This window comes from Nicotiana tomentosiformis, chromosome 12, assembly GCF_000390325.3.
Source record: "Nicotiana tomentosiformis chromosome 12, ASM39032v3, whole genome shotgun sequence".
NCBI classification, from domain to species: domain Eukaryota; kingdom Viridiplantae; phylum Streptophyta; class Magnoliopsida; order Solanales; family Solanaceae; genus Nicotiana; species Nicotiana tomentosiformis.
The window spans coordinates 85674625-85685269 of NC_090823.1; the positions used below are offsets into that span (position 1 = coordinate 85674625).

Consider the following 10645-nt stretch of genomic DNA (forward strand, 5'->3'; position numbering starts at 1 on the left):
TGTTTTAGCTTTGACCTGATAAGGCGGCAAATTTTGTTGAAACAAGTTGGACGGTCATATATCTTGGTATCTAAATTTCAGCCAAGCTTCAAACTTTCGCTAAAAGTTCTTTTTAACACCAAAAACTTAATATACAAGTAAAAGTATTTCTAAACTTTACCGAACAGTTCAGTAAGACACATTTTCATGTTAGAACATATTTATTTATTATTCTCAAACGCACAATAATCAAAGACAGCATTAGACGCTGACTCCATGCATGCTAGAGAAATATCTCGAATTTTTGTGACAGCATTAAACCAAATGCCGACTAAAAAGAAGAGACAGTCTAGCTAGGACAGAGCCAAACTAAAGAGACTTTGTTCTATCGGGGTTTCCACAAAGCAGTATCAGGGCATGAGAATGTCTCTCCTATATATAATCAAGTACTTCATTTAGATCAATCAATCCTCTTGTCTCCTCATGGATCCAAATTAGGCCCTTGACAAAATTAATTTGTATGATAATCCACATGTTAAAGAAAAGTGAGGAGACATTTTCAGACCATCTACAACTAGGAATTGACTCAAATATGATATGATACACTCAGTTATCAATTTAATGAGCACTGAACCACAACCCTGAGACATGGAAGCAAACCAAGGTTTACAGAAACACCCAGCAGAAAAGGCAAGAAATAACAAATTTCAGCTGTCCGGCAATGTCACCAGTTCACCAGGTGGCCTCAGAGTACAAACCATTTCCTTTGTCTTCCCAAAATATACCTGCAGGTTTAAGCAGGGTTTAGACTCAATTTCACGGTCTATTTTGTAATATAGAAAAGACAATGGAAAGAAGGTCTATTCTTTGAGACTCTTCCAGTTTGGGTAAATTCCAATTTACTCCTACAACTTTTCCCCCTAAACTATATTTACTACCAAATAACACCCTTCGTTCCTCCTTTCTGCTTCCGACTATGCATTTTCAAAGTATGAAATACAACAAGGTAGTTTAAAGTGAGCAATATTCCTCCCATCAAGGGAACAGTGTTATCAAAGGCGAAAAGCGCAAAAAAGCTCTAAGGTCCGTTGGGGCTTTAAGCGCAAAGCGCAACGAAAGCGTGGGCTTTAATGAAAAAAGGCGCAACTAAAGAAAAAGTAAAAATATGTATATGTAGTCCAAGACTAATAATTATAAGCATGAATAAAAAATATATGGACAAAGAAATTGAAAAAAATTACGATAAAGCGAAATATCAATTGTTTAATGTCGCCTTTTCAGGATTACACTCATTGGCAAGGAAAAGTATGCCTTAGAGCTTTGATGCAACACTAAAGCGCTCAACATTTGTTCATATAATTACCAAGATTTAGGATGAACTAATTAGTACCACCTCTAAGCAAAATAAACCATAAATAAGTCAAAGAAAAAGGCAAAAGGAAAAGAACTTCCAAAAGGAAAGACATTTACCTGATCCAAGGAGTTTCTCAGCTTACCCTCCATCTCTTCAATCATCTTTCCCATGTTACACAGATGACCATCTGAGACACAGAGCTTCATACTCATCTATTCATGCAAAGGAGGAACAATTAGGAAAGACACTAGCAATCGAGAAAAGAGTCTTGAATCAACAAGGACTTGCAGTGATCAGTTTAATGGATGAATCTGTTCAGGGGCAGAACTAGGTTGTGGCACGGTAGTTTGGTTGAATCACCTTCGCCAGAAAATTATATTGTGTAAATAGGACAAAAACAAATTTTTATTGTTATATATAAATTGTTGAATCCCCTTGACATAAAGGAATATTCTAGTGTTATATACAAATTGTTGAATCCCCTTGGGCAATCTTCACTTTATAATGTTAAATAAATTATTGAATCCCCTTGGGCAATCCTCACCTTATAAGGTTAATTTTGGGATGAATTAAGCCCAAGGTCCGTTTTGTTTACAGAACACATTGTAGATTCATAAAATTTAAGTAATAGAATATTACATGGTAGAGAATTCTACATTTAATTATATGGCAATTGCTTACCTTATTTCTAGCAGTTTAAACTCCTATATAAGGATTCCTCTTGTATATTGTCCATAACCAATTCAAGGAATTCTCATTTTCTTTTTTTTTCTATTGTCGCATCGCTCAAATAAGATAATCAAACATACCCATCCTTCTTCCTCCACGAGGAATGAAGGGAAATATGCTGCTGCATTTTTGGACCAAATTGGATATGGTATTCAGATAACTTCTGAAGTTAAACGTGTTTGGGCGAGAGTGATATTAGAATGGGTGCCCCCCATTGGTAGTCCTAGTGTTGCATTTGTCTTTTTTACTCAGAAAATAAAAAATTAAACTTCACAGATGGATGAAGGAATTTTCAGACTCCTTATCCTCTTGATTTCTGTACATCGTTAACAAGCAAAGCATTATATAACTGCAATAGCAGACCTCAGAAATATGACAGATTTTTCAGTCAAAAAGATGTATGTGCGTATGAGGGGAAAATTCTAGGGGTGTCAATGGTTCGGTTCGACCGGTTATTTTATAAAATTTGTACCATACCAATTTTTCGGTTATTCTATTATATATAACCAAAATTAGACTTTTAGAAACCGTACCAATCATGTCGGTTTCTCTTCGGTATCGATACGGTTCGGTTAATTTTCGGTATATTTTTAAATGTCACTTAAAAGTCACTACTAGAAGCAGAATGCAACAACGTACGTACTTTTATAGGACTTAGCAAAACTCTCTAGACATTTTTACTATTTAAAGGGTGATGAATTAAGAAAGCATGAAAGATGGCCAGAGTATAGATCCATCAACTATTCTACAACAGCGTAAAAGAAACTAATCAAAGACAAAGAAAATATAAATCACACGAGTGGAAAGATATTAAGTAAGTTGGGACTCAAGAATAAAGTCTAAAGAAGATTAAATATTCAAAAATATAAATTTAAGTCATACGAAAGAAAAAATATTTAATACATTGTAGTTTGCTACTCATAATCGCTAGAATACCTTGTGTCTTGCTAGTGAATATGCTGGAAATAATTTAGTTTCAATAGTAGTATAATAGGTTTGGGAATAAGGATTTTGAGTTTAATTACTTGTTGGCTTGTAATCGTTTTTATAATTTCAAGGCCCAAGAAAAATGTTAATGCTTTATTATTTTTAAACTTAATATATAAATATATTTTTTCATGTAAATTTATTTGGTGGTTCGGTATTTTTTCGGTTTATCTTCATAAAATAAAAAACCTACCCAAATTATCGATACGGTTATAGATTTATATAAAAACTTACGGTTTTATTAAAAGAAACCTAAAAATCGGTTTGGTGCGGTACGGTTCGGTCGGTTTAGTCGGTTTTTAAATATCCATTGGCACCCCTAGAAAATTCCATAAAGTCCATTGGACAAAGTTAGTCCGCAATAACCTTGGATCTGCCATGTGAATTTTTATTCTTAGACTAGCAGCTCATGGAAGACTAGCTACAAAGGATAGCTTGATGCACTGAAGTGTTATTACTGACCAAGAGTGCCCACTGTGTACAACACAAATGGAAAGCATAGCTTATTCATTCTTTCAGTGTGATTTTTCTGCACAAGTGTGGAACAAACTATTGCATTGGCAGGGAATTAGCAGAGCGGCTATGTCATGGCCTGAGGAGATAAGATGGGCTTAAAATCATGCTAGAGGAAGAAGCTTAACTGCAGCAATATACAGAATGACACTGGCTGCTTGTTCATATCATCTTTGAATTGAGAGGAACCTAAGAGTATTTCAAGATAAGCAAACAGACCCAACGACAATTTTCAGGAGAATCATTCAGGAAGTTTTTTTACAGACGATCCATGAGGAGCAGGCTAACCAAGAGACTTGATAAGTTAAATTTTTACGCTGGATAATGTAGTTCTGGTAGCTCAGTTGTTTTGGTAGTGCTTGGTGTTATATGAGGTAGTTGCTTGCTACAGTTTTGGAGATGTCAATCTGCAGTTTCTTTTACTTGTACAGAATGCAATTGGTAATAAAAATCTTTTATTTACCCAAAGAAAAACTGCAATACCATCCATTAAATACCTGTCTTCTAATTGATCCAGACAAATTGAACGAGCCTGATGACTCATTGTCTGTAGTCAAGGTCAGCATCACCGTACTAGTCAGGCAGTATTGGGCAATTCCTTCCTCTTCTGGTCCCACCTGAACGATTTGACAACAATCTTAAGCCATGCTCATTAGATGAACAAACGAGAGAAGGAAGAGATGACCAAAGAAGTTTTCTTTCTTAAGGTGCTAATACCTCAATAACATGTATGGCATCCCAGGCTCCTTCCTGGAGATACCCCCTTCTACCATGTCCAGACTTGGAGCCATCTACATCCCCCAGAAAAATTGCAAATTAGAAGCAGAAAAGATAACACTTGTTATTGGAAATGCAAACAGAATTTACCTTTCTTTATTAAGAAACAAGCAACAAAACCTTCATTTTCATCTTCCCACATATAAACTGATGAGATGCCACCTTCATAGTACCTAACAGCATTTTGGTCAGTGAAACTGTAGAAAATGCTCTGAATAACCAAGCGATGAAACTAGTACAGATGATCTCTTATTCGTTATTCCAATCATAGGTTAACATGAAACCAGGAATTTGAAAAATCTGAAAGACATGTCCCAGGCTTTATCTGAAGTTAAAGGAGAGCTGAACGAAATATGTGAACAAGAATTAAGTTGATACAATTGCATAGGAAGAAGAAAAGACGAGGTAAATAAGGGACCTCACTGGTCACGATAGATAGCAAAGACTTCATTTGCTTCAACCTCAAGTTTCCTCAGCTCTGGAGAAGGTTGAGGCGCATCTTCCAACGGTGGATGATACTTATTTGACCAAGGAGACCTAAAAGTTAAAAAATACCAAAGTTACAGATAGAACATCTATCAAATGTGGCATAGGAATTATGTCGTTTTATATGTCTTGAAGCTTGGTAATCTTGAAATGCAGTAGAAAACAACTAAACTAGCCAAAATGTACTCCAACTGTGTTAAGCTTATTCAAACCACCTGATAAAAAAAGGGTAGGTTGGCTAAATATGCCACACTCGCCCGAGAGGTGAGTGCTGTATGGATATCAAGACATATGGCCGACATAATTTGTGGAATTTTCATAGGGTTGGCTCGCTAGCCGACACTCCAAAAAAAAAAAAAAACCACCGGATATACATAAACTGGTTGTATTCATGTCATTATATGGTTAGCTAACTCTAAAACAATCAAGAGCTCTCGTATTAGGAGGGTATTATTATGATCCAACATATGGAGAGTCCAGCACCCCAGAAAATCAGACAAAGAGAATGAGTGATATAAGCAGATAAACTAAGACCAATTAGGCCAAGATTCTTGGTCCACATGCATGTCATCAGGCTCATTCTTTAGATGATTCTCATCTTAACAAATCAAACAATATTATTTCTAAAAGGCAGCAAAAAACTACACCACAAAATCCTAACCGGAGACAATTATAACAAGTCCTAATTTACCAGATGTTCTAAGAAGAGTTTAAGTGCTTCATAATTGAACAGTTAAGAAGGTGATATAGACTAGGAGAAGCATTTTGTTGCATTGAGTCCCACAGGCTTTGACTACTTGGTGATAGAGGATCATCTGAGATACCATGGTAAGATGCTCCATGGTGTAAACGTCTGGCAAAAGTAACCAGATATAAGGCTTCTGATGAGTCGAAGATACCATTTCAGTGGAGTTACGGGTACAGACAAGTTTCAAATATTAAGATGAGATTGTTATGGTCAAATATGAAAATAGCACCTTATGCGGAACAAATAACAAGAGATAAATATGAAGGAAACCAACATTTAAATGGTTTGATGCCGCTTTAACAAAAATTAGGACGTGTACACAGAAAGTGGAATTCGTACCAAGCAATTCAAATTCATGAAAATATTACAATCATCTCTAGCACATGATGAGCTGAGGAAATTTATATTTGTGAGGCAAAGAAATCTTAAATAAGTTATTTCAAAATGACAGTATGGGCAGAATCCTCTATGAGTTTTGATGCCATTCAATATCACCAAAACCATTTAGATAAATGCAATTAATCAATTACCTATATGAGTCAGCATCTCTGTTATACTCGCAGAGTATGAACTCTTTACCAGACTCCATATCGCACAATACCTGATAAGACAATTTCAAATCATCAGCTTTATCAGGATGAATGAATTTTGAGACTTGACGAGCTCAAAAACCTTTGTTTATACTTTATATATAGTACCAATTGATCAACATTAGTACTGCAAAAAGAAATGCTTAATCCCCTATTGTTCAGTTATGTATCCCAAGCAACTAAAGGTCTTGGTATAACCGTATAAGAAGTCTCATCAAATAATTTTCAAGAAAAAGAAAGGAATTATCTGAAAATGAAAATAAAACAGTAGGTTACAGCTCTACATCTAAAGGTAAGATATGAAGCAACCACTTATCAGCATAGTGAATATCTCATACATTCCATTTTCCTAATTATAGAGCAGCATGTAAAGAATGCATTAGAACCATACTCCATACTTCTGTAACTGTGTAACACACAAACGGGGAATGCTTCTGGGCTTTCATAGTTCATACAATTTCATATGACAAGTTTTTCTGTCCTTGAAGTAATTCTATATTTTAGAATGAAAAGTAGCTTTCACGTTTGACCGCCTTCAATCATCATGGTATCACACATATGGACCGTGCATTTGGAGGTCTACGTACAGCAAGAAGAAACCATCTTAAGCAACATTTTATCATTTTATCCTAGTAGATGTGGTCATTTCTAATCTTATTCAGTCTAACATCCATCTTAACAGGCGCAAGAATACAACACTCATTTTTTTAAGATGAAAAGAATACGACACTCATTTTGCGAATACATAAATAACACTACTTTTATTATTAGGTGTATATAGCATTATTACTCACAAAACTTTCAACAACGCATGCTTTCACTTTGTAAGCATCTTAATATTGCGTAGCACCTCTATAGCACTCCTTCATTTAAGCTATCTACTTAATCTTATAATATCAAATATTAGGTGGAATTTTCCCACAGTATCTGATGTCTACATCAGGCACTATAGACTATTCCAGAATCTAAGTTGCTCGGATACGGGTACGGGTGTCCGACACGGGTGTGAATCTAGAGGTCGGATTCTTCGAGATGTAAATTCTAAGATTCGGAGATACGGATTCTAGTACGGGTACGGGTGCGGGGATCCGGCTAAAAATAATTCAAAAAAATAAATATATAAAAAATGTCTCTAAATTATGAGAGATTTTGTTAAATACTTAAGTATAGCTTGTAAAGTGTGGATTTCTTTTTTATTCTCAAGTTGTAGATAAGTGAAGGATTGATTTCTTAGATAATGCCTGCTATTTTCTTCAAATTTACCCTTGGTTCTGATTTCGGGAACCAAATTGTATCTCGTCTCGAATTTACCGTCCGTCATGGTCAAAGTATCCAAAATTGTTTGACCAGATCCGGTACGGATTCCATACCCACATCCATACTAATGTCGTGTCGACACGGGTGCGGCACCTAAACTGCCATGTCGGAGCAACTTAGTCCAGAATAGGACTTCTTTATTAAATTAATAATTTATTGATGTGGGAAAAATTTATTACAAGTGGTAGAAAAAGTAGTGCACCGAGATAAGAACAAAAATCTTTCTGCATTTCCTGATTATAGAAGCAAATTTGGATAGTCCGTATGCTAATATCTGAGTATAAGAAAATGGACAATCTGGCATTCTAATGGGAACTCTGACACCTAAAACTGGGCAATGCATATCTACATTGCAAAAACTGAAGTCTCTCTCCTTTTCCTAGTCGCAGAAACCTTTTAATCTTTTGCCCCAATTTTATAAGCAGGCCATATAATATTTGGAAATTCATCTCGATACATGATCTATCAAAATTTAATTGAATGATAGAAAGGAGAAAACGAGTATCATATTTCTTTGTTACGCATATACAAGCTGCTAATTCTTTTTTTCCCCGCATTTCATCTCTCTCTCTCTATCTATCTCTTCATCTGTCTCTCTATCTCTCATTTCATCTTTCTCTCTATCTCTTCATCTGTCTCTCTATCACTCTCTTTTCATCTGTCTCTCTATCTCTCCCTCTCTCACACTCAAAAGAAACATAGCTATGGCAAAACTCACAGTAAAAAAAAGACCTTTTAACTTTTACCTTTGCAATTGGCAACAATATTTTCAGTAGTCTGAGGAAGAATAAAATGACTCCACATTTTTTTCAATAAAAAGTGAGTAGTGACACTGAAAAACCAAACCCTAAATATCTGATGCACAGTACTTCCCAAGAAACTCAGTTGCAATTACATCGAACTGTTTCACTTGGAGACAACCCTAGCAAACTGAGAACTTAAATCGTTTCTTCTTCTGACGACATTGTCACCATAAATCATTACACAACACTAATTCATTCAATACGAATGTAGAATACTAGAATTAACTAACTCCGTGTCCATCATTAGACATCATTACCTAGAAACCTAAATAAATCAATCTGCACATATATACAACAACAAAAACAACAACAACAGCTACGCCTCGCAAATTAGTTAAGATCAGATATATGAAAAATAATTTGCTTTTAAGACAAATTAGGGTTTCTCTATATTGAATACGAGGAACTTCAATAATTACAAAAATGAACATATTCGATAATGCATTTTATATAAGTTAATTTGAAAAGAGGATTTTTTAAATACCTTAAGAGGCTGATCAACTTGAGAAAGGAGATCTGAAGAGTGATGAGGTAAGAGACTAAGCAGAGCAGAGAGAGCAGTTTCTGTATGCTTTGGTGGAATTCTTCTCATCAATCCCATTGCTGCTTCCATTTCTATGGCTTTCTCCCTCTTAGAGAGAGAAATTGATTTTGGGGAAGTTGTAGAGAGAGGAAGAGGAAGCGCCTTGTTTTGATCCGGGTTTCCCTCGCGGGAAAATTTTATTAAAATGTTGACTAACCTTTTTTTTGACGCCTTAAGTGATGTAAATCCGAAAATAATTGTAAGATTTTAGTACTTATTTTATTAAAATTAAACTACTTATCATAAACAGTTAAATTATATTTCTTCATTAATTCTAGATTAGAATAGATGACATCTTTAACATTATTTATTTTTCTGTTTTCATCTTTATCATAGTAATTGATTTTATCTCTATCTCTTGGTTAGAGATAAAGTTTATATTGTTTAATTTAGGTCTCTACAATGTGAAAGACAGACATCAAACACTTGATTTGACGAATAAAAATAATGCTATGTTAATCGATTCTATTGCACTTCTCCTATTGCTCTATGTTTTTCTCTTTGTCGTTGCATTCCTTTTGGTGTTACGTTATTAGGGGCCGTTTGGCCATACAAAAAAATTTATTTTTTTTTCGAAATCACCATTTGATCATGAAATCTTCAATTTTCATTTAAAAATAAATTTAAAATTTTCAAAAATTTAAAAAACTCCCAAAAACTATTTTTAAAAATTTAACTCACAACACTCACAAAAATTCAAAAACAATCTGAAATTATATTCATGTCAAACACAACTCTAATTTTCAAATATCATTTTTATTTGAAAATAAATTTTATTTTTTTCCCGAAATTTTATGATTCTTATGTCCAAACGCCCACTAAGTGCAAGCGAACTTTGAAGAAAAATAGGAAAGAAGAGATTTTTCCTCTTTTGCAAACTGAAAAGGATTAAGCAAGAGGGAGAAGAAACATCGTAATACAACAAACTCGATTTGTTTTTTTTTTTCGGATTTATCTATCACGATATACGTAAGAAATTACGTAATTTTCAAGAGAAAATTTAAGATATGCATTTATTTTTTATCTTGTCTCATCGTTAAATGAGTTGGAAACTCCATAGTCATGACAAACAAAGTCTCTAATTAGAACTTTTCGATTGGTTCTCTAACTTAAAAACGAAACAATTAATGATTATTCACATAGCTGTTGTCTGTCTAATGAGTTGTTATTGTTTTATTGATATTAATCGAAGAACTTATTTCTAGCTTATTTTTACTTCTCAGGTATATTTGTTAATTGCACTAAAGATTCTATAATTGAAACAAGTGGTTTGGTTGGTGACACCTAAGTGTACGGTGTATGGGTTAATAAAGTGGATTTAAAAACAATAAGGTCTTATATTCAAATTTTAGTGGAGGAATTTTTTTTTTTAGGTGATATGATATAATATGCATCTCGTAGAATTAATTGTGGTATGTGCAAATTGCTCGCATATCACAATAATAATAACAATGAGTGGTTTGCTTGGTAATGCGTAGAAAAGAAAGGAACTCTTTCTTTTTTTCAGATTTCTTTTTATTTTAAAGGTATATATAGTGCGTTCTCGCTTTCAAGGGAATACAAGTCAAAATCTAGTACAAGAAGGAAGCGAAAGGCTAGCTACAAGAGTATGACTATAATAAATCATAGATGCGAGAAAAATACACTGTGTAGGTAGGTAAAAAAATTATATGTATATGTATATATATATATATTGACTCCTCCTTAATTTTTTGGTATATTTACTTTTATATATTTTGACACCACCTAACGAAAATTCTGGTTCCGCCACACGCAGCG

General features: G+C 34.2%; 1 protein-coding gene and 1 non-coding gene across 3 annotated transcripts; one reads left to right on the top strand and one right to left on the bottom strand.

The window, feature by feature from the left end:
- Positions 1 to 389: 389 nt before the first annotated feature.
- On the bottom strand, positions 390 to 9003 carry LOC104090493 (F-actin-capping protein subunit beta). Of its 2 annotated transcripts, none has more exons than XR_011412724.1 (8): positions 8768 to 9003; positions 6104 to 6174; positions 4763 to 4876; positions 4430 to 4512; positions 4280 to 4353; positions 4060 to 4179; positions 1450 to 1693; positions 390 to 764 (listed from the first exon to the last, which is right to left on the bottom strand). XR_011412724.1 is itself a non-coding variant. In XM_009595599.3 (8 exons), exons 1-8 carry the CDS (start codon positions 8894 to 8896, stop codon positions 687 to 689), a joined length of 765 nt encoding a protein of 254 aa, XP_009593894.1. In that variant the 5' UTR covers positions 8897 to 8999; the 3' UTR covers positions 390 to 686. The 2 variants fall into 2 exon arrangements, 1 of the variants encoding a protein (XP_009593894.1); XM_009595599.3 differs by having other exon boundaries at positions 1450 to 1545; positions 8768 to 8999.
- Positions 5048 to 5172, top strand: LOC117275322 (U11 spliceosomal RNA). Its single transcript, XR_004505485.1, has one exon. It is a non-coding gene; the product is annotated as a U11 spliceosomal RNA (small nuclear RNA).
- Positions 9004 to 10645: the final 1642 nt, after the last annotated feature.

Bases quoted from the DNA above. Each gene is read 5' to 3' on its own strand.
- LOC104090493 (XM_009595599.3), bottom strand. From the start codon at position 8,896: ATGGAAGCAGCAATGGGATTGATGAGAAGAATTCCACCAAAGCATACA. The intron at 4,180-4,279 runs GTATTAGCACCT...CAAATCGTTCAG, and splicing joins ATGCCATACATGTTATTGAG to GTGGGACCAGAAGAGGAAGG. The intron at 765-1,449 runs GTAAATGTCTTT...TTAAACCTGCAG, and splicing joins TGAGAAACTCCTTGGATCAG to GTATATTTTGGGAAGACAAA.